Genomic DNA, 24426 nt, shown 5'->3' with positions numbered 1-24426 from the left:
CATGTCCAGGGCGCATCCAGGGTCAACTGAAATTCACAGAGCTGGATTAAACGTACTAGGGTCAGGACCAAAAGGAGAAGGGACACATCAACAGAACCAAGATGCAAATGCCCCATGTCTCAGGGGTAAAGGTGAGTGTATGCCAGCCAAACACTGTAAGTAACCTCGGGAGGTAGAATGCCCACACCAATGGCCTAAAGCTAAATCAACTCTATATTTTTAAGTGTTTTTTTCCTGATTATGCAAACAGTATACATTCATTAAAAACTAACCAGAACATACAGAAAGGTTGTATTGTTAATACACCGACCCAGCAAAAGTCACTAGTGATTTTGGTGTATTTTTTCCTCCTACTTTTTTTCCACGTTTATTTATATAATCGAGACTGTATTCTTTATAGTCTGGTGGTGTAAACACTTTAGACCCACAGATTCCTTGGGCTTGCTATATCGGGAAAGCACTGCCCAGGGACACTGCCGCCTCTCGGGCAGGCCTGGAAGGCAGGTGTCAGGCAGACCAGGTCCACATCAGCTGGCAGGCTGCAGGATCATGCAGATGAGGAAGATGCCAGGAATGGTGAGGGGGTGGGGTGGGGGAGGTGGGGAGGGGCAGGGCAGACCCCCACAAGGGACAGCTTCTGTATTTTTCCTTCTGCCCCTCGCACCAAGCACACTTCTCTGCCAGTGGGGAGCCCGGGCACGCTCTGACGGGTTGACTAGCTTCCTCCGCACAGTTCTCCTCATTAACGTGTGTGCAGCGTCATGTCTGAACATGTAGCTGTTGCGGGGAACATTGTGTTTCAGTCCCGATCAGAATTAACAAACCAAGTCTGCTAGAGAGAGGCCTGTGGGAGAGAAGGGTCTGCTCCTCGCCCGGCCCTGTGATTTCTGACTAGTCTGAACAGCTGACCCTCAGGCAGGTGGACCTGAGGTCTGGAGAAGAAAAGTTTCAGCAGGGGTGGGAATGACTTGAGCAGGGGACAGAGCAGACACGACAGGTGGGGGATGGAAGTCCCTGGGTTCCCACGCACCCCTCCGCACCAGCCAGGTTCCATCAGAGGGAGCGGGGAAGCGGCCAAGTTTGAGCAGAAGACAGAGGCTGCCGGCTAAGACAGAGGGTGTGCTTCGGGTACCTAGACCACGCAGGGAAGACCAACTCAAAGACCCTCGATGGTGACTCAAACCAGAGGCCTCTGGGCATGTTTCAACTACCAGCATCACCGTGGCTTCAGGGAGGATGGATTCTCACTCCCTTAGAGAGACTTGAGAGTCACTCTTACACCGAGTAGTACAAGCAGCCTTCCAGGCTCAGGTCTGAGGATGTTGCTGTGGGCTTAGCAAGCCCTTTGCTAAGATCTTGAGTCAAGAATACTTGGGGTGCTTGGGTGGCCCAGTCGGTTGAGCCTCCGACTTCGGCTCAGGCCCTGATCTCACAGTTCGTGGGTTCGAGCTCCACAGTGGGCTCTGTGTGGACAGTGAGAAGCCTACTCGGGATTCTCTCTCTCTCTCCCCCCTTCTCTCTCTGCCCCTCCCCCACTAGCTCTCTCTCTGTCTCAAAATAAATAAATAAACTTAAAAAAAGAATTAAAAAAATTAATAATTCCCCCTTCACAGATGAGGAAACTGAGACTCAGAGCTGTCACATGAACCACTCAACCGCATAAAGCCAGTGACTGGAAGTGGCAGGAGACACAGAGAGAAATGTGTCTTCAAGGCAGGTGCCCTGTCCACCAGGCAATGATCCCACCCTAAAGTATCCCTGAGGTGGGACCTGGCCCTGGACCCATCTATGACCTGGAGGGGACCATCTATGACCCGGCTCACAGCCAACCACCTGCATCAAGTCCAAGGACATAGAAGGTCACAAATCACTCCTTCATCCCTGAGAAGAATCAAATAAATCCATGAGACTGACAGGGCCTGCGTAATCAGAGAAACCAGCTTTTCAGCGAAGACGGACAAGCATCAGGCAAAGACAATTAGGGGGTGTGAGTGGTCTGACAGGTACCAAGGTCAATAATAGGGAACAATGTGACAGGCAGCAGTAATCAAAAGAGAAGTGAGGGGGGAAGACGAATCATCCTGAAGCTATCAGTGAGAGAGCCTGGGAAGGGATGGGCAGGACATTTATTACCCTAACAATAAACTGTGCTGACAGCTAGAGGAACAGTGTGTCCCCAGGCCCCTCAGGGTCACCTCACACACTCCGGGCAGCAGTTCTTGGGAATAACAGCCCATTGGAAAACTTGAGAAACTTTGGGAACAGGAAAAGCCAGTTTGTGGGGAAATGTGGACCCCTCAGTAGGCAGGTTGGCCGGAACCACATCATGTGTGTATGGATGTACGCATTTAGATAAAGAACCCCTAGATTTCAGTAGTATATGCTGGGACGATAGATAGCTAGATGATAGATCTGCCCTGTGGCCTCTCTGTTTGCAGCGGGGAGGAAATGACTCTGCAGATAACTACCATGTTAAATGTAGTAGTAACACATTCTACTTGAGCTCAGAGAGAGATCATTGTTGCAAATTCTTTCTTGCATGAAGGCTTCCCGGTCCGCTGGTTACATCCCTTGGCATTCAGCAAGTCTCAGTCTTGGTGCCCTCACTTAAAGGCTTTGTGGTTTTAGACAAGCCACTTAACCTCCCTGTGACTCAATCTCCTCACCTGTAAAATGGGGACAATCCTAGTAGCTTGTAAGGTTGCTGTAAGGATTAAAGGAGTTAATATGCAAAAGCCTTAGAAGAGTACCTGGCACGCGTGTGGAATGCATGTGCATCAGCCCGAGAAACTCTCCGTTTCCCTCAAAGCGCAGTCCTGCAATCATCCTGCGGTGGGGTCATGTAGGTACATGTGACCAGCTCGCTGAAAGTGGTGGGGAGTCTCCCTGCCTAATCAAATGCAGCAGATTTGGACAAACCCAACCACGTCTCCAATCTTCTAGGAAAAGCCCAGAGATTTTGCTATTTCGGAGAAAGGCTATAAATATCTATCGTTAATCGATTCCTATGGACTCATCTTGCAGATCAACAGTTTGGACCATTCTAGAGACATTGGTGGGTCTGGACTAATGAATGTATAATCTTCCAGACCAGGATGAGGGCATGTCACTGCCTACCTCATAATTATCCTCAAACATAGCTCCTGATGGATAAGTCATGGAAAATTCTCAGCGCTGGCTCGGGAAATCATTCCTGCTTCAGGCTTCCCGTTCAGTGAATCAGCTGGTGTCTTCCTCCGCAGGGTGTACTCTTATAATGATTTCGCTGCAGGAATCCTATTTGATAACACAAACTAGGATCAAAGGGATACGTTTTCCTACTCCAAACTCCAAAGAAAGGATCCAGTCTTGATTTGTTCTTAGGGAAATCTGAGGGCTTCTTGGGAATACAGTCCTCCAGCCCTTGAGTAGAGGGGAGCTGTTGAGTAAATCCACAGAGAGAAACAGAAAGTTCCCTGTGCACTGACCAACTAAGGGCCTTGGTTGTCAGACCCCACTCCATCTCCAGACCTGCAGCTGACAGTCAATGTTGGTGAGCCCCCTGCCTCTCTCCCAGCCAACTGCTCATGGAAGCACCTGTCAGTGACCAAAGCATAGAGAAAGTAGAAGGCTGAAACTTTTTTTTTAATTAATAGAACATATTTCTTGCTGAGAAATCAATAAACCTGTGCCTTTATTATTATTATTATTTTTTTTTAGTGTCACTGTATTTCTTCAGTTTCCCTGTGAGAAAAATAAACCCAAGGAGATGTGAGCCAGATTCCTTTTGACCCCATAAATTTCTCAAATGTAGCAGAGGTCACCCTCAGAATACTCAATTTCTTTAATATCAGCTTTAAAACATGTCATTTACAGGCATAAGCCTCAGTTTACTCATCTGTAAAGTGGGTCAACATACCTACCTTACATACTTAACAAAATTCACAGAAGGAGGAACCAAGATTATACATTTTGTGAACCATAATGAGCCCTGCAAGCACCAGGTGTTCTGGCACGCTGGCTCACTTCAGTGCTTTTCAAGCGGGGAAAGGTAGAAAGATCAATGCGAGGAAAGATGTTGAAACCTTTTACAGGCAATGAATCTTATTCTCTGTTACTGCATGAAACCACGCTGAACCATGTCCACTGTTAGGTTAGATGAGGCTGTTGTTAAAATGAAAAATGTCACTGTTATTTACGGTCTAAGGCCTACCTGTCTCCAAATAGGTTTTCCAAAGGTGTTAATTTATTGCCAATACTGTCTCTTGTATTACTTTGGCATTTGACTACTGAGGGAACGAGGCCCAGAGGACAGGTAAATTTTAAGCAGAGCTGGGGACAGGAGGAAAGACTGGGGGTAAACTGCTGTCCCTGGGGCAGCCCGGTCTCTGCGGGTACCTGCAGGGATTAGCAGGGGAAGGCCGTGCTCAGTGAGGACACTGGATCCAGACCTCTAGGCTCAGTAGAAACTGAGCCGTTACCATCCTTAAGGCCCAAAGGAGGTGAGGGGAGTTAGCAGACAGGTTACTAGAACCCAGAAAGAGACTCAGTCATGCAGAGAAGGTCACCTTGAGAGGAACAACGCCCTTGAGCTGAGGGACACAGCCGGCCTGAGCGACCTCCCCGGTGGAAGCCGGGCCCGCTCTCCTCCTGACTGGAGCCGCCGCTGAATTACTGGGCCCCCCCTTCGGCTGAACGGCAAGATCCAGGGCGAGGTCGCCTCTGGGGAGACAGATGGCGGGGGGAGAGGGTGTGGACAGGAAGACGGAGGTACCGCAGAGCCGCGTTGCGGACACAGGGAGTGAGCCCCCTGGCGGTGCCCACGGAGGCCCCTGTCCTGTCCGGGCGGAAGGAGAGCTCACATCGAAGGGACAGGACACCAGGCACGCGTTATTGCGGGCATAAACCCCAACCCACCGGAGACACTGTGCATCCCCAGTGAGCTTTTTTGTACTTCTTTGCACCCCGTACGGATCACCCATGGACTCCGGGAACCCTCAAAACACGCTTGGCTCACTCCCCAAGCCTCAGTGGCCCCGGCCCCGCTCGGAGCCTACTCGGCGGCGACCACATGCTTAATTTGTCAGAAAGGCGGCCGCTTGGGGCCAAATGGTCGATTCTTTTTTTTTTTTTTTTTTTTTTTTTTTTCAGATCGAAAACATGTAAAAGCCCAATATTTTGCAATACATATCCTGAATTTAGCAGTTAATAAAACAACATTGGAATTCGACGGGAGCCTCCTCTTAACAACAATGAACAAAGATGATGCCGTATAACTTAATGGAGAGCAAAACGCACTTTGTCAAGACAGAGTGAGAGAAAAGGAATGTAAGAAATTATGTACCCTGAAAAACCACTCTCTAAAGTAATGAGGAGAGCTAATCGGAGCCTCACTGACTGAATAACTGCAAAATAAGATAAACGACGAGCGAACCATCTTCTGAGGTTTTCGGATTAGTATTCATCTTAGGCTCCAATTGCAGCAGCAGATGTCAAAGGGTTTCTTAATCACATCGTGTCCCGCTTAAAACACACTGATGTTCAACAGGCCTGCAGAGGACAGAGCACGTTTCTAAAGATGCCAGTCAAGGCTCTGCAACAACTTGGCACCCTCGTCCGTAAACTCACGCGAACACCCGGGTGCCACCACCCTGGGGACAGGGCCCCTCCTCAAGGAGGATCTTCCTTATTCTCTACCCCTCACTCACCACAACTGCCTTTCCCTCTGCCTCCTCCCTTCAAAATCTTTCTCATTCTTCAAGAACCAGCTCAAAGGCCACCCTCCCCATTGAGCTTTCTCTAGAGAGTCTTGCGGTTGAAATGCTTCCTTCTGCTGGGCTCCCCGAAGAATATTTCCCCAGACTTCTGAGATGGCACTCACCGTGGTCTGCTGTTTATTCTCTGTTTGTGAAGACCTCCCTCCCAGTTACCCAGAGAGTTACCTGAGAGTTCACTAGCTCGTCCCTGGCGTCTCAGATGGAACCCAGCCCAGCGGCTGGCATGCAATCAGCATGTAACTGAAGGTAATTAAGCCAGTTGTGTTACGTATACCAGTACTCTGAGAGCTTCCTCGAACTTCGAGTAACAGATAAGGATGTTATTTCATGCTCTAGAAAATATAATTCACCTGTGTGTCGTCTTTGGGTCAGGCTGGTGCTATTTCATGCTCTAAAAGGCATAATTTACACAATGAAGGAAATAACTCCTTTAGACCTCCAGAGATGAACTTTTATAAGTTGCCACCTCCAATATACAGGCCATCTGAAGAAATTAATGAATATCCGATATGAAAGCAATTATTTGGTTCCTGCTGGAAGGACCAACTCTGACATAGTTATGCCATATAATTGGAAACAGCATGAATTTGATATTTGAATCTGTCATTAGACATTTTTAGAGCGGATGAATTATCTAGTATTCTGGATGTGAGTGAACATGATTTTTGCAGGTGACTACTCCTAAGATTTGTTTGTTTTCTAAAAGGTTTCAATGCCCTAGGATCAAGCAAATAATTCCTACATTTACAGTTACAATTAATTAGAAGTTTGGAGCACACATTTATAAATTGGCATGGCCCAGAGTTGGCCTCCTGGACCCACTGGTCCTTGGACATCAAGCCCTAGAATCAATGAGAAGACATGGCCAGATCCCTTATCTCAGAAGTACCCACAGGGCATGTATGTGTTGTTTCCATAGTCTAGCTTTAATTGATTTTAAGTCTTTGTAAAGACTGAACGTGGTCTCTTCAGAGGCAGAACTACCTTGCCTTTGGCCCTGAGGCTCTAATAAACTCTGCTTCTGCTGTGCCCTCTGCCCCCTTCCCCCTCTCCCTACCTGCCCTCTGCAACTCCTGTGCACCTTTCCACCCTCTTGCCTCCATCTGAACTGGGACCACAGCTTCAGGAAGGCTTCTCTGGCCACTGCTCCCACAGCCAGCTCCATTCACTGCTCAAGACACCTGTTAAACTTGGCACGAGGACCTTGAGTGTAATAATAAAAATGGACTGCGTCACTTTTTCTTTTGGTATCATGTGTATACATCTACTCTTCTAACTGGATTGTGAGCCCCGTGAGGGCAGAGAATATATATATATATATATATATATATATATATACATATATATATATATATATATATATATATATACACACACACACACACATATTCCAAACCAATTTCTCTCTCTGTTCTATGGGGTATCCCAGGCAGGAGATAGAAGCCATTGATTTGGGATGCAGTTTGACAGGCGGTCCTTCTTACAAGGGAATTTTCTTTGGATTTTTTTAAATGTAAAGAAGAGGAAGATGAAAAGTAATACTGATGACTCTTCAAGAAGAATAATTGAATAGCAAATGGTGGCATGGTGTTCTCTCAGCTCAGGAAACACAGACGAAAAATAGATATTAATGATAGCAAAAGGTCAGACTCTTGGAAGAATTTGTGACCAAAAGGGTGGAAACTAATGAGGAATTTATTATTTATGTCCAACCTACTTCCAAAGGATAGAGGCGGGTGATGAAGGGGGGCTAAGGCATCCACGACTGAACTGAGAGTCTGGAAATATGACTGAGGATTTAGCTCGGCTCTAACTTTCTTCATGTAGTTGGGCGAATCACTTCCATACTCTAGCTTCATCTGTAAAATGGGAATAATCCCATGGACCCTTGTGAGGATCAAATGGGACTATACTAAAAAATAAATATAAATATAAATTGTATTATACTATACTATATTATATATTATTACATTATATTAATATTATTACTATATAATAATATATGTTAATCATAGTATATGTCAACATGTAATAGATTATATCATTAATATATTATGGTATATATTTTCATATATTCTACAGGTGCTATAATATATCATTAATGTACTAATTAACTTTGCACATATTAATACATTATAGTCTATTAACAAATTACATACATTATTATGAATATATGATATTTTTGTTAAAAAATTTTTTTAATGTTTATTTATTTTTGAGACAGAGAGAGACAGAGTGCGAGTGGGGGAGGGGCAGAGAGAGAGGGAGAAACAGAATGTGAAACAGGCTCCAGGCTCTGAGCTGTCAGCACAGAGCCCGATGCGGGGCTCAAACCCACCAACCGTGAGATCATGACCTGAGCTGAAGTCGGACGCTTAACCGACTGAGCCACCCAGGCGCCCCTAAATATACGATATTTTAAAATACATTCAGATACCCTATGGAATCATCTGGGGTCTATGAAAATTGGATCCATTCTTACCTAAATGGAATCTTCATTTACCAAAAATCATGGGCAGGCCTGGAAGGCGGACTGTCGGTCCTCCCTGCGCATAAGGAAATCAGTGCCCTCAGCCGTAAAGCTTGTCCAGCCTTACCGACTGCATTGTAAAGTGGAAATTCAAAACAAGGTTGACCTCACACTCACTTCCGATCATGAGATTTTTATGACTCGCTGGGTATCATTCCCATGTCTGATATTTGAGACCCCCGTATTTCAGATGAAAAAGGCATTTCTCTGAGAGGTCTGGCCAGAGAGAGAGCTCTCAGAGGTGGCGCCAGACGGAGCCGGGGGGGGGGGGGGGGGGGGGGGGGGGGGGACGACCAGAAGCCAGATTGCCCATCCGTCCCTGCCACTGTGGTTTCTCTAATCCGCACTGACACAGAACCACATACCGGGCTGACCATTTGCGCCGAAAAGTGAATGTGGCTCCATCGGATTCTGAACCGCAGACCCTCCCTGCGGATTCTCACGCGGGGCCCAGCAAGGTGGACACTGTTCGGGCGTGGGCAGTGGCCGGGCCTGGTGGGAGGGTTGCCGGGGCCTGGCCCCGTGTGCCCTCCCGCGCCACTCCGCGTCCTTGCTGACAGCTCTGGGCCAGCCACGGGCCCTATCTGCGGGGAGGTTTCTGCCCTCGGGTTCTTTTCGGAAATCTGACAGGCCCAATAAAAGCCCAGGGCTGAGGGAGACGGCGGGCTGAGCCCTCCCGGCAACCCGGACCGCGCCACCGCTGACACAATGGGGCCGGCTGTAATCACATTACACCCTCCTCTTTCATAATTACCCTCTTTCTCTGAGTGACAGAGAATCCCAACGGCAGGGAGGGAACTATTTTTAAACTAATTCTTACTAAAAAAAAAAAAAAAAGGCACAAAAAAGAGTGTCATTTTTCCACAGATACAGTTCTGGTTTATAAATCGCCCCTAGGGACAGAGCGGGGACTGAGGCTGGCAGGAGCTAGAAGATCCAAACAGGGCTGTGGCCACCCACCCTGGGGATCACCTCTCCTTCCCAGCCCAACAACCTACACGCTCACTTTTTCTCTCCCATCTCCTGTTGTTGTGTTTCCTGAGGAATTTCTGCCCGTCTTCATCTCTGGTGTCTCCTGTCTGAGTCTAGGGGAGCAAAACAAGAAAAAGAAAACCCCAAAGGCATAGCTTCATTTTGAGTGACTAGTGCCTCGTCTCCTGGTCCCCCACCCCCACCCCCACCTTCTGGAAGCCAGGTCTCCTCTCCCTTCTCTGGGCATGCTTTTCCATCACCGGCGCAAAGCTCTTCAAGGTGAACAGACAGAGCCAGGAGAGGGCCTGTGGAGGTGGCCAAGGGAAAGAAAAGCCACCGGAGAACGACTTCATCTGGGGCAAGAGCTCCAGCCGAGCCGGGTGACCCCGGCCGTGCCCGCGGGGGCCTCGGGAGAGCAGCGGGCACCTGGTAAACAGGGCACCAGCTCGCCTGGAGGACCGGCCTGCTCTCCGCCTCTTACAAATTACCCAGAGACACCTCTGGTGCCGGCCCCGATAATTACATTGATAAGGAAGCGGGGTAGAGGAAATGAATCAATGGCCCTGCACGGATTTCCTGAGTATCAATCTGCCGAATTACCGCAACTCTATTGCACTCTCGTTTGGAGGGTCATTAGCTATCTGTCTTGCTCACAACTGCTGGCGTGTCACCGAGGCCTGGGTGTGCTCACTGTCCCTCAGGGTTACCTATGCTCACTCTGCCTGTAGGAGTCTCGTCTGGTCCTCTCGCCGGCCTGGCGTGCGTCCGTTTTTCCTTCTCCATCTCCTCTGCTTTTCCCTCCTGCCTCCCCTACCCCCCAGCGTTCCCGCTTTCACTGGCCCATGCTGACCCTCGTCCTGGAGTCTTATTAACTGTAGTTGGAGGAGTCATCGGAGAGGGGGGAAGACCACGAGGGCGCAGGGAGGCTCCTCTGATCCCCTCTGGCCCGGGTCGCCTTTGGTCACAGATTCTGCGTCTAGCTTACAGGTGAAACCACCGAAGCCAGGTCGTGGGTCTCAGAGCAGGTGGGGCCCCTCTGAAGGAGACAAGCCTACCAAATGTGGCGCTCCCGGATACGCCCTGGGATTAGGCCTTGCCCATCAGCGTCACTGAAAAGCGCCACGGAGAGAGACCGCGTGCAAAACAGTCGATATTCTTTGTTGGGGTAGGAGGCGGACGTAGAGAATGAGGCCAGAAGGGGAGGCTTCAGGGACGCAAGAAAGAAAAGCCGCTTGGAAGTAATTAAGTGACACGAGCTTAGCAGAACTGAGGGCACATTTATTCAGTCAGCATTAAACGAACGTCTGCTTCGCTCCCTTTCTCCCTCAGCAACGTCAGATGAAGGGAGAAAAATGGAGCCCCTCCTGCCATTCAGTCCACCCTCTGTCTCTGCCTGCCCCAGAGCAGCCACAGCAGCCACACAGAAGTGCAGATACAAGAGAGAAGCAGACAGGCCTGTGCTGTGGCCTGTGGTGTACTTGGGGCCGAGCCGTGTGGGCAGCACGCCGGCGGGAGCCTGTGCGGGCCCCGATCTCTGTAACCACTCAGAAAGCACACGTTTTTAAATGTCCCCCAGCTCCTCTAAGATCAAGGTTTACTGGTTCAGAATTGTTCTTGATCTTTGGGACACGGTCGAGGCTGGGCACTTGTGAGTAAAGAGCCATCAGACAAGACTTCCCTCCAGTGGGAGAGACTAAAGCAATTTCTGGGGTAGCTGCCTGCAGTGGTGGAGAAAACATTAAGCTAAAAGTCATCGCTGTCAGGATGTCCTAAAGATGATCCCAGGAGAGGAAAGTGTTGATTTTTAAGAACTCTGAGTCTCTTCATGAGAATGGTGTGTGGCCACTAATTAAAGCTTGCTGAAGACAGTAGTTAGGAATACAGACGATGGTCAGCAAGATCTGGTTCAGTCTTGGCTCCTCTGCTCATTAGCCGTGCAATCTTGGCCAAATTCCTTGGCCTTTCCTGAAGCTCATTTCCTCGTCTCAGATAATGGAAAGAAAGAGGACCGAGCATGTTAGCAAAATCACCGCAGGGCCCTGCTGGTTGTTTACAGTGGTCTGATGGATGGATGCCTCTTTCTGGTTGGCTGTTGCCCGAGCCATGCCTGTTGCTAAATATCTTGCCTCCTAAACCTCACCTCTCCCTTGTTTATAGGATTATTGTCCAGAATGGATACAACAATATAAGAAAAATGCATAGCTTGGCGCCTGGGACATGCCCAATTAGCTGTTGGTTTTGTTATAGATTGAATGGCGTCCTACAAAGAATATATGGTAAAGTTCTAACCCCCAGTACCTCAGAATGTGACCTTATTTGGAAACAGAGTCATGCAGACGTAGTTAAGATGGGGTCATACTGGAGCGATGGGCCTCTAATACAGTATGACTGATGATGATCACGTGAGACACAGAGGTGAAGACAATGTGACAATGGAGGCAGAGATTGGAGTGACCCATCTAATCAAACCCGAGAATGCCAAGGACTACCAGCCATCACCGGAAGTGAGGACAGAGGCATGGGAGAGATGTTCCCTCAGAGCCCTCAGAAGAAACCAGTCATGATGATACCTTGATTTTGGACTTCCTCCAGTCTCCAGAACCGCAACACAATAAAGTTCTATAGTTTTAAGTTAATCAGTTGTGGTGATCTGTGACCGCATCCCTAGGAAACGAATATAGTTTTATAGTAAGTAGATGCCTCAAAGCCACATGAGACCATGAATTCATAAAGTAGCGGCAAAGAGAAGATCGTAATGTTCATTTTAGTTCACCCTCTCATGTGATGCTTGAAAGTCCATCTTCAGCATTCTCATTAAGTAGTCTTTTGGCTTGTGCCTAAATACCTCCAGTGACGGGGAACTCACTACCCATAATGACAGCTCAGTAGTTCTGATGGTTAGAAAAATTATTCTTTATATGGAGCCCAAATCTGTTTCCTTGTAGATTACCCCAGTTGACGGAAACTACTTCCCTCGGACATTTTGCCATACAAAAGTCCAAACCTGGGACGCCTGGGTGGTTCAGTCGGTTAAGCATCCGACTTCAGCTCAGGTCATGATCTCACGGTTCATGGGTTTGAGCCCCGCATGTCTGTGCTGACAGCTCAGAGCCTGGAGCCTGCTTCGGATTCTGTGTCTCCCTCCCTCTCTGCCTCTCCCCTGCTTGCTCTCTCTCTCAAAAATAAATAAACATTAAAAAAAAAAGTCCAAACTTTCAGCATTCAACAGCCTTTCAAATACTTACATTCACTGAGCAAGAACATTCACGTTCTTGTACATATCAGAGTTTTAGCAAACGCAATGTCTTTTTGTGTATGACAAGCTTCTGCTTTCTCTACCGGAAGAGTAATCCATTAAAATCCAGTTTAGTATCGTCTCCTGATGGGCTATTACGCTGCTGGAAAAACCAGTACCAAAATCTGTGCCTCAAAGCCACAAGCTTATTTCTGTCTCACCTACTGCCCATCCACTCCGGGTCAGCAGGGGCACTGTGTGTGTTGTAGTCACTGAGGGGACCCAGACTGAGAAAACAGCCACCGTCTCGAACGCTGACAGCCACTAGGCGAGGGGGAGAGCTCTGGAGGGTCTCTCGTCAGCCACCAGCAATGAATGCACTAACCCGGAAGTGACACGCTTCACTTCCTCAGAGCTCAGGTGTCAGTTCTAGTGGCCTGGCCACACCAAGCCAAAAGGAGGCCAGGAAATGGAGTCCTACCACGTGTCTGGAAAGCCAGGCCAGAAATACTTGGCAAAGGGAGCTGACAATTATGCTACCCCTTCTGCGTAGCTGTCCCTGCTACCCCTGACTGGCTTGTATTACCTGCAGCCTCCTCTGGGCGTTCTGTGTATTTGCTCATCGTGGTAATGATGATATTACACTGTTTTGTGTTTCCATCTTCTCCACAAGGCTGAGAGTTTCTCAGGGATAGGGACCAGGTCACAAGAAGTGTTTGGTTGGGGATGAATTTTGGAAGAGTGACCCTATAGCCCCAGTAAAAAGCCAGAGCCCTAATAGTGGTTTACAAGGTCATATCTGGCCCCTACTACTTCTCGGACCTCACCTCCTCACCTCTGCTCCTTCCTTCTTCACTTGGCCACAATCTCACTGTCACTCAGACTCACTGGTCCAGCTCCAGCCTCAGACCCCTCACAGTTGCTGTTCCCTGTGTCTGGAATGCTGTTCCTCAGCCATTCACGTGGCTTACCACTCCACTTCTTTGAGGTCTCTGCTCAGCTGTCACCATCTCAGAGAAGCCTTCCATGACCATGCCCTGTAATATCAGCATGATTTCTCCTGCCCTGTTAGCTCCCTCCCCCCTCACCTTTTCTTTTTTCCCACAGCAGTGGAGTCTTACCACTTGCTGATACAAATACACCTCAAATGCATCTTACATTATCATTCATTAAATACCATATAATATGCATTCTATGATACATTGTATGTGATACACAGGTTCCCCTGCTGTCTGAAAATAGAGCCTTCCTAGGAAAGCTCCCAGAAGCTGAAATGGCATAAAGTGAAAAAGCAATTACCATTAATTTATATGGAAAAATTGGCGAGCATTCCCAGACCCCAAAAGTAACCTCTCTTAAGCTTTTCTAATACCTTATGACACATCTCACTAACGGATGCACGAAAAACATTGAGATAAAGCACAGATGCCCACAGACACAGTCCAAAGCTCCAGCGGATTGATGCCTGGATGCCCAGCGTCATTCCGGGAAGGAGCTGGGCAGTGGCGCTCTCCCTGCTTGAGGTGCGCTCTGCCTCTGTGACGGCTCACTGCACAATCAACGCTGAACACTGTTTTAGCTTGTTGCCTTATTTCCTAAAGGCAAAAATCCTTTTCAGAACTCTTCCCCAGTGCAAACTGCCAGAGTGGAAACTTTCAAAAAGCAAGCGATACCTGCACACAATTATTTTCACCGTATATCTGTCCTCCCCCAATGCACACGCGCGCACACACTCGTGCAAACACACTTGGATGCAAATTCTGTGAATAGAGGAAGCAGCATTTGGCAGGCACTCAATAAATATCTGTCAAATGAAGGAAAAAGGAACCAGTATACCTCCCAGGTCTTCACTGCTCTGGACCCACATGCCAAATTCCTCCCTGTGACAAGACTGAGTCCCTTCAACATCCTGGCCACCCCGAAGGGATCAGTGATCAGTGCAGTACAGAGCCAAACAGCCCCTTGTTTGTCCTTTATTTTCTGTATTTTAACTCATTAAGCCTAAATTTAAAAGATTTTGGAACTTGCAAATAGCACAGTGTCGACTGACTCATAGCAAGTTTGGTTATTGACTAAGATCTTAAGTGTTTTTCACACATAAAGCCAAACTTTCTCTCCATAAATATTTTTGTAGTTGTTTTGGATCTAAGTGTAGGACCTGACATTTTTCCATCTTCATTTTCCTGTCACTTGCCTTCCTTTCCATTTATAACGTCATCTCTTCTTTCACTTATTTATTGAATGTCTACCGTGTGCAAAAAAGCTGTATTGAATGCAATGGGTGTTAGGTGGCAATTCTACAGTTTCCGGGGGCGGGGGGGGGGAAGCTATTCAGCAACATCAACATGGATCAGACGGACCAACTCTAGTTCAGTAAGAGAGACAGCCTTCAGTGTACGAGTGAGCATCAATGACTGGTAGCAGAGGCGTTTCTGGGAAGCTTTGGATGACAAGAGGGCACAAGTGTCACTCTAGGGAGGCACCGGCTGGAGCACCTGGAAATGGAAAGCAAGCAGCACCTCGGATTGAGAGCTTGGAAAGAGCTGACAGCAATGAGAGCAATTTGGTTCAGACGTGTCACTCCATCCATCCCCAAGGGTGATGTAGCTCATTTGGATGTGACCGACGGAGCACCGCCTCCCACATGACTCCAAGGACCTCCCCCCTTCTATGAACAAGGGGGTGCTAAGTTGGGGCTTTCCTGCTGTCCATGAGTGGAGGAGACTTCTCACATGTTCCAGTGATTTCAGGGCAGTCCTTGGATTGGGGAAGAGTCAGAACAATTATTTTACTTGTCTGCAAACCACACTTATTTCAATGAATAATTAGCAATTATTTTAACGAATGCCAGGTACTAGGTAAGCATTATACAGATAATAACTCAACCATTACTGTAATTCCATAAGAGAGGTACTGCCATAATCCTCATTTTTTTTTTAATTTAAGTGTATTTATGTGTTTTGAGAGAGAGAGAGAGAGAGCACCCGGGAGGGGCAGAGAGGGAGAGAGAGAGAATCCCAAGCAGGTTCTGCACCATCAGTGTGGAGCCCGACAGGGCTCAGACTCACGAACTGTGAGATCATGACCTGAGCCAAAACCAAGAGCCAGACACTTAACTAACTGAGCCACCCAGGTGCCCCAATCCCTGTTTTATAGATGGAGAAACAGAGGCACAGAGGCTAAATGATCTACATACAGCTAGAAACCAAAGGAGCTGGGTGTGAACCCAGACAGTCTGGTTCCAGTGCCTGTAGTCTTAACAGCTCTGTTCTGCTTCCTCTTCATACTGGAAACAGGGACAGGTTATGGTCGAATGTATAACGTCAAGGTGGCTGAGTAATGAGACGTGGTTTTAAAATTTTTTTCAATGTTTATTGATTTTTGAGAGAGAGGGAGAGAGAGAGCAGGGGAGGGGCAGAGAGAGAGAAAGACACAGAATCTGAAGCAGGCTCCAGGCTCTGAGCTGTCAGCACAGAGCCCAACACGGGGCTCAAATCCACGAACCATGAGATCATGGCCTGAGCCGAAGTCAGATGCTTAACCAACTGAGCCACCCAGGCGCCCTGAGACATAGTTTTTATACTAGTCACTAATACAGATTACTCCTACCAAAATCAACCCTCAGACATTGTTCAGTTGAGAATAATGGATGGATGAGAATAGTGAGTAACTTGAAGATAATAGAAAGAGATAAAATAACTTGGAGAATGATTCAACCCTTTGCTCACTGGTCATTTACTTATTAATTCATCTGTTTATTCACCCTTCCATGCGTCCACTCATTCATTCAACAGCCACGTAGTGAGCACTTTTGCTGCCCTAGGCGCACGTCAAACGCTGCAGAGAAGACGTGGTCTGACCGGAATGGATTTAGCAGTCCAGGTGGGGAGAAACAGGCAAAGGAAACCCAGGTCTAGTGTGAGAAATGCTGTCAGAGGGGCTCCGCGAGGAGAGCGGGGGTTCACTTGGCCTCACTGGGGGAACAGAGCAAGGGATAGGAGGGAACAGGCGAGAGAAGGCTTCACGGAGGAAGGAACCTTGGACCTGACCCTAGCAAAGCTCTCTAATTTCAATATTCCTGGGAAGATCCTAGTGTGAACACAATTTCCAGCAGAGATGACAGAGAATTGAACATGCTTCTCAAGGAATGAGATGGAGCACAGCAGTCAAGATCACAGCTTTTGGAGTCAGTCAGGCCCGTATTCAAATCTGACCTCTCCAGGCAGAGCTGCCTCCATTATGAGATGGGGACAGTCACCGGGCCCCTTTGTGGGGCTGTCTGCGGGGCAGGAAGATCCCGTGCAGGATGCACAGCGCAGTCTGGACACCGCGCACATTCAGATGGCATCAGCCATCCTTTGTGCCTTCCTCTCAGAGTCAGAGCCACCCTTACCCCGTCCCTCCGTCTTTAATCTTCTTAGAAGCTCTAACACTACCTTTAGAACCAAACTTTGTAAGCCTCTTTCCTCTTTTACATAGGGAATAAAAAAGAAATATAATTTCCGTAAAACTGATTTGCATTATAGTAAATTTATTGTTCTCTGTGGTTCTTGGTGACTAGGTAATCAGCAGAGGAGCTAATGCATTATTTTAGCAATTTAAACAGGACCTCGGAAGAAAGGCACCCTGTGGTCACAAAGCACCGGGACTAAACTAATGAGAAGATTAAAAGAAAGTTCGGCTCACACAGTCCCCGATAATCACAAATGTACCCTAGGATTATTAACAACCACAATTACCTGGAACTATATTATCTGCCTGGTTGGTTATTCAAAAGTCAACTTGTATTGAATACATGAGCTTAGAGGAGTTAATAAGTTATTTTGAAGTGTCTGACGGGGACCCTTGCTAATAAACCTGTGGGAAAATATGAGGATGCGCCTGAGGCTCCACGGTGCCCTTTGTCCTACTTCTCACTCAGACGTGAAAGAGGCTCTGAGCTCTCCTTGGAGGAACAGTCTGTCCGGCTGTCCTCACAGGTCCCCTTTGCTGGGACCACTTGCCCACCACAGGGGCCAGCCCCATACATTCTAGATAAGTCTTTTGGGAAATCAAGATGTCCTTCAGCAGAAGATCCCTCCCCCTCGGCGACAAAGCTCTGGGCTTTTTTGACCCTGGTAGCCATTGTCCCTTCCCAGCCTCCCCATGGAAAATCTCAACTGCCTATTCTTTAGCTTTGTAGGATTGTGCCCAGCCGTGGCGCTTGGCACAGCTCTCAGGGGTCATCTTGTTCCGTGGTTTCTCTTGCAGATTCCCGCAGCTCGGTGCTGGGAGCTGCAGGCTGGTCTCGAACCCAGAGCTCTGGCCGAGAGGATGGGGGTAGACGGGGAAACAGTGGTCCTGAAGAACATGCTCATCGGGGTCAACCTGATCCTTCTGGGCTCCCTGCTCAAGCCTTCCGAGTGTCAGCTGGAGGTCACCACCGAGAGGGTCCAGAGACAGGCGGTGGAGGAGGAAGGAGGTGTTGCCAGTTACAACGCCTCCGGCAAAGAGCGGCCGGTGGTCTTCAACCACGTGTACAACATCAACGTGCCCCTGGACAGCCTCTGCTCCTCGGGGCTGGAGGCCTCGGCCGAGCAGGAGGTGAGTGCCGAAGACGAGGCATTGACAGAGTACACGGGCCAGACCTCAGACCATGAGAGCCAGGTCACCTTCACCCACAGGATCAACCTCCCCAAAAAGGCCTGCCCGTGCGCCGGCTCCGCCCGGGTGCTGCAGGAGCTGCTGAGCCGGATCGAGATGCTGGAAAGGGAGGTGTCGGTGCTGCGGGACCAGTGCAACAGCAACTGCTGCCCGGAAAGCGCGGCCACAGGTAGGATCTGGGGGCGCACGGGTGTCCGGAGGGGAGCAGAGGCACAGGGGGGACGGCGCACCCACGGAGGGAAAACTGCCCTCGTCTGCAGCTCTCTGTTCATATGTCCCGGTGATCTAAATGCGGTCCCTCCCCGGGGGATTCAGGGCAGGGACTCTCTCCACTGCTCAGCCGGTTTGAAATACATTAACCTGATTTTGGAGGGACGTGTCAGGTAATGGTACATCGGTTCAGCGCAGCAACTTCTGTGGCGAGCGGGGAATCTGATGTCTGTCTTCATTCATCTTTGGTTTTCTCAGGCTGTTGAACTGATACCTATCCATGTTAACCTCGGGACTAGAGAATGCAGGTCCTCTGTTCTCTCTGTCACAGCCTCTCTCCCATCTGAGTCAATGATAGTCATTAAGGTCTCGGAGGACCTGTCCCCGTCTTCTCTGGCAAGATGGAGGTTTTGCCCCCCCCCCCGCAGACACACATGCAGGTGCGCTTGCACACACACACACACACACACACCTGCTCACACACAATCACAGAGCTCACTCCACGCCCCCAAAGGCTGAGTGTCTAAGAGATTTACTTACGTCTCGCCTCACCCACTCCCGACTAGAGACACTTACGAATTTCTGACTTGACCTCTCTGGGAGAAGTCATTACATCTTCAGGGCCAGACTCCCTGAGTTCAAACCCTGGCTCTGCTACTTACTAGCTGATGTTTAAGCAAGTTATGGAACTAACCCGTGCCTTCCTTCCCCACCTAACAATGCTGATTACGCTAGAATGGCAGGGGTTATTTAGTATAAGATTTGGGCTCTCCAGGTGAAAGCCTGCCTGCCGGTGAGCACCACGGAAGCAACAGTTATCAGCTGACCCTGAATATATAGAAATTGTGTCAGTTTCCTTCGTGCTCAGTCCTCTCATCCAGCAGGTATCGTAGACCCAGGCCATTCATTCTTTGATGAGAAGAGGGATTTGTCTTTACTGACTTGGGTTCTAGTTTTCACCTCTACAGGGTCTGATATGTCAAGGCCTTCACAGAGAAGAAGCAGGAGGCAGCAGGGATGACCTTTAACGGGGCTGGATGGCCCACGTGTCCAGAGGGTAGCAGACACATACCAAGATTAGGGGAGGCTTTCGAGTAGTGAAATATTCCACAGGTTTCCATACCTCTTTCGCCTCCCCAAAACTGAAACTGTAAATAAACAATTGTGAAGACGACAAGAGAAAGTCCAGTTAGTTGTTCAGCCTCCCATTCTTCCTGTTCTTCAGTGAGAACTTTCAGGCTACTTTGCCTTTTCAGTGGAGCTGAGGAATATGGGGAAGTCATAGGTGTTCATGGACATGAACTCTGGGCAGCGTCTGAGTGGGCATTCTACCAGCCTCCCCTCAGGCTCCCCAGCAGACGTGGAAAAATCTACAAGCAAGAATTGTGTGAAACAATGTCAGTGTGGTGTCCCTTCAGACCATGGGGCTACGTAAAGTGGCAGAATTAAAAAAGGATATAACTTACTTGTCCCCAGAGCCAAGTGCAGAGAAGCATGCCAAGCAGGTACTGGGCTTGTGTTTGCTTAATTAGTTTATTTGATTCATGCTAGACAGATAAATCAACCACTGTAGTTAGAGTGTGGTAAAGGCTAGGACAGAGACATGCGTAAAATCCAAAAGGATCACAGCGAGCGGTAACTAAATGATACTGGAGTTATGGGAAGCCTTAGAAGTTACCCTGGTGCTGAGTTGTGATAAATGAGCAGAGGTAGTTAGATGGGGGCGGGGGGGAGAAGAGGGAGCAAGATGGGTCTGTAGCACATATGACCCTGTGTCTCAGACTCAGCACTCAGCCTATATCCCTTGGGTCTCCATCAGTCCCCACAGCCAGCCCCTGGGCGTCTTTGTCACGGACTATCCTTGGTCTGAGGGAACCTCCTTGGCCTGCCCGAGAAGACGAGGGAAGAGCATGAGTGTTTACACCACCCCAGGACAGCCCTTAAGCCATGATGAGGTTGACCTGCATCCGACCTGTGGCCGGAGCATCCTGAAGGATTAAACCCAGGTTATCCTCCCTATGACTCTGCCCGTTCACACAGGCTTGGGCTGTGGCTTGGCTCCTCCCTCCCTCATCTTCCTCTCTCCCTGACCAGTTTCTCCTGGGAGCACTTTCTCGTAAGTCACCTTGACCTGAGTCCTCATCCGAGGACTACTTCTAGGAAACCCAAGCTAAGACACACTGAAGGTGAGCTCCTGGGGGATGAGGGGCCAGATCTCATTCATCCTTGCCCCCGGCATGGTGCGAGGCACGGGCAACCCAGACTGGGGGAAAATATTTATGCAACTGGTTATGTACCAAACTGGGTGAAGTTTCACTGTCAGCAACACTAATCTGACCAGAGAGCGAGAGGAGGTCTCTGCCTGCCACACCCCCAACATGCACCACTTACCCGAGGTGCCGCTGCTGCCCTTTGACCTTCTCCTTGGCCATTGCAGGACAACTGGACTATATCCCTCACTGCAGCGGCCATGGCAACTTCAGCCTCCAGTCCTGCGGCTGCATCTGCAATGAAGGCTGGTTCGGCAAGAACTGCTCTGAACCGTACTGCCCCCTGGACTGCTCCAGCCGGGGCGTGTGTGTGGATGGCCAGTGCATCTGTGACAGCGAGTACAGCGGGGGCGACTGCTCAGAGCTCCGGTGCCCAACGGACTGCAGCTCCCGGGGGCTCTGCGTGGACGGGGAGTGTGTCTGCGAAGAGCCTTACATGGGCAAGGACTGCAGCGAGCTGAGGTGCCCCGGGGACTGTTCGGGGAAGGGGATATGCACCAATGGCACCTGTTTCTGCCAGGAGGGCTACGTGGGTGAGGACTGCAGCCAGCAGCGGTGTCTGAACGCCTGCAGTGGGCGAGGACACTGCCAGGAGGGGCTCTGCTTCTGTGAAGAGGGCTACCAGGGCCCTGACTGCTCGGCAGGTAGGAAGGGAGGTAGGAAGTGGAGCTGCATGGGGCGTTGGGCAAACTCACCGGAAGCGGGAAGAGAGATGGGAGGGACGGTGTATTTCATGCAAAATAATTCCCCATTGGGCTATGCTCATTTGCTTTACAAGAAAGCTGGTTTCTTGAGTCAGTCACAGTTGACGAGGCAGATTTAAGGGGGGAAAGGGCAGGCACCAAGAAAGTCAAGTTGGGCTGAAAGTTGGATCTTACCCCTGCGACTGGAACGACAATGGTAATAATGGTGGCAGCATTGCACTGTCCTTGAGGCAGAAGAAAGCAGAGGGCCACACCGTGGGACCGGCCACTCTCTAACTCAGGGGGTTTCCACGAGCTCCACCTGCCCCAAAATATCCCCTCACCTGTTGCCATATTCCAGGGACACGTCTTTCCCAATGCTACTGCACAGACTCACTAGGCACTCTGGTTATGTCAGAACTTACGTATTGCCAGCGGTTATTCATTTATGAAATGATCTAGTGTCCACGTGGAAAAAAAAAGTCTTTACAGGCAAGGAATGAAATGTAAACAGGAATAAAGTCCTAACAGCATCAAGCAACAACTCACATTCTACCAATTAGTACAGAATATTAAAAGGCTGTGACTTGCTTTGTGCCAGATGACATTGAGCGAATTGGAACCAGCCCCATCTGTAGTCTTACCTCGTGGAAGCTGATACAAAGGTGCTGTCCTGAAATGAACATCTAAATCCAGCAGTGGGAAAAATATTAATATCTCATGGGAGATAGTTCTTTTCAGCTGAAAGCAGATTATTTTCATCATCTCACTTTTATTGCTCATCCTCTTCTAACTAAATCAGTGACTCTTGCTGACACATTTTGTTTTTATAGCAGGTGAAGTGACTGATCTCGATCCTTTCCATTTACGATCAAATCCATAACAGTGGTTCCGATTGACCACTGGGAAGATTTAAAAATGAAAATCGTAACAAATGTGTTTAAGCCTTCTGATGGACTGTCCCCTGGAAGGTCAACTTCAGTAGCTTTTTGTTCTTCAACATCGCCAGGGACCCCCACCCAGATAAACAGACTAGTCGGACAAGGTTCCCTGAGTTGTGACTTCAACTTAAATTCTCTCAAAAGATCAATGGCAGTAATGAAAAAACGAAAAACAAAAAAACGAAAAAAAGCAAGGCAATAACACACTGCTAAGGAAAGGAATCGTTCACATTCCTTCATTTTTTTCCATATTCAATTATCTCATTTAGCCTCCCAATTTTGTTTACTGAGCTATCTTTCTAAAAACACAAATAGCTGTTATACCAATTGTTCCAAAAGAAGATTCAAGCAGAAGTTAAGCCTCATCACTAAGTTAAGCCTTTGTTTAAATCCCACGTCGGTAGGTAGTCGCTGGGAAGGGGAGGGTGAAACATGGCCCTAGATTCCATCCACAGGACGAGGCTCCACGAAGCCCCATCAGAGGATGCTAAGGGTTGGCTTGAGCCATTGCCATGGATGGCTATTCTGTGGCCCACATGCTTCTCAACAGAGTAGATCTTTGCTGGGCTCTACATACCTGCCATGTTCTTGACCCTGCTTGTCTACAGAAATGGGTCAATTTGCAAACAAAATCTTAACCTGACCCTGGATCCAGACTGAACGGTAGATAAGCCCACCTGGCCACTCATGGAAGACACAGCAGCTCCTGGCATAACCACAGCTCTGTTGACTCCAAACCATGAACACATGTTACCTCCAATACGTTACCTCTGTGCTGTTTGAAGAAGACTTCAGGAGGCCAGGATGAATTACTTCACAGGTTCCCCAAGCATGTGAGGAAGGACAGTTGCATAACCTCCACCTGTTTCTATAGCAACCCTGGAGCCACCACTCATTGCAGGAGGTGCTGCTCTCAATGCCTGCCTTTCAAACCAAACACTACAGGTCTCTTCCAGAGAAGTATCTAGGTCATTATCTAAAGTGCTACTTTGCTTGCTCTTTGTGAAAAGGCTGTGGGAGAGGGGGCTGTTTACCCACTGTTTGCCATTTCTGGCCAGATGCACACACCACAGCGTCACTGCTTCCCTTGCCAGCAGGAGTGAGGACAGGAGAGAGAACAAGGAAGGTGAGCTCGTGGAGAGCCACAAAATATACCTCTGCACGTGTCATTCTTTTCTCTTTGGCAAGGCCATGGCAAATAGCTGCCCACTGTGTGGGCTTCATTCTGAGCCCCCCTAGACCACTAGAGCTTGAATACAATTGAATAGTGTCAACAAGCCCACTATATTTGACTCTGAGCCTTGATCTTTGCTCATAGCATGCCATGGGACAAAATCTCAACCTTTCTGCCTCTGTTCTCTGGCCGTGTAAAGATAATAGAACAAAAAATGCATGAATATGAGCACTCAAAACAGGCAGTAGAAAGAAGCTACACTGGGCTTCTCATGTTACAAATTTAAAAAGCAGCAGTCCAGAGAGACAGAAAGATTTTTCCAGAGCCAGACCGCTAATTAATGGCGGAGAAAGAATGAGAACCCTGGTCTCCTACCAACTTCTAGCGCTCTTTAATCCTCTCCAGGCTGCTGACTAGAGCGGAATTGAAAAATAAAAATTTTAAGAGCCACATACATAAAGAAATAATCTTTTGATAGGAAAGCTGAGCCCTGTCAAATGAGTTTTTAAGGTGTTAGAGGTGGGGTAGAGAAGCACGTTAAACTATTTGTCCACGTCTGCCCCCAGTGAAGGAGGTTAGCACAGGATCTGTCCAGTGAGCTGGCCAAAACTCCCCATGAGTCAGCAGGATTAAAGAACCACCAGAGCAGGGACTTGAAACAATCCAGATTGCTGTTCCCTGGACTTCAGTCAGACCTGCGGAGATCCATCAACGTCAGCCTCTGCCTCTGCCTGCACTGCAGCCAGCCAACCTTTGGTACCTGAAATTACTCGCTCCTTGGAGCAAGACACTTCGTGGAACTAATTCCAACTGCTCTCACCACATATGTGCACAACTGAGGCAAGATCTAAAAAGTCAACGGCATGGAATCTTTGCGGATAAGCAACTCTGATTCTTCAAGCCACAGTTTATTCCTTTTTAATTGTCTGCTCTACCCCCAAGTTCGAAGTCAGAATCCCAAAGAAAGTAAGACCACGAACATTTTGCTTCCATCCCAGACTCATTGAATCAA

General features: G+C 48.6%; 1 protein-coding gene across 1 annotated transcript in view; it reads left to right on the top strand.

Annotated features, from left to right (window-relative positions):
* TNR (tenascin R) overlaps positions 1–24426 on the top strand; it is a 410686-nt gene that overhangs the window by 309855 nt on the left and 76405 nt on the right. Inside the window, exons 3-4 of the mRNA XM_043569008.1 lie at positions 17744–18305; positions 20784–21260. Coding sequence (XP_043424943.1) covers positions 17807–18305; positions 20784–21260 — 976 coding nt within the window. The 5' untranslated portion in view covers positions 17744–17806. The remainder of the gene's footprint in view (positions 1–17743; positions 18306–20783; positions 21261–24426) is intronic.

Source organism: Prionailurus bengalensis, chromosome E4 (genome assembly GCF_016509475.1).
Source record: "Prionailurus bengalensis isolate Pbe53 chromosome E4, Fcat_Pben_1.1_paternal_pri, whole genome shotgun sequence".
Taxonomy (NCBI): Eukaryota; Metazoa; Chordata; class Mammalia; order Carnivora; family Felidae; genus Prionailurus; species Prionailurus bengalensis.
This window is presented reverse-complemented; position numbering and strand designations above follow the sequence as displayed.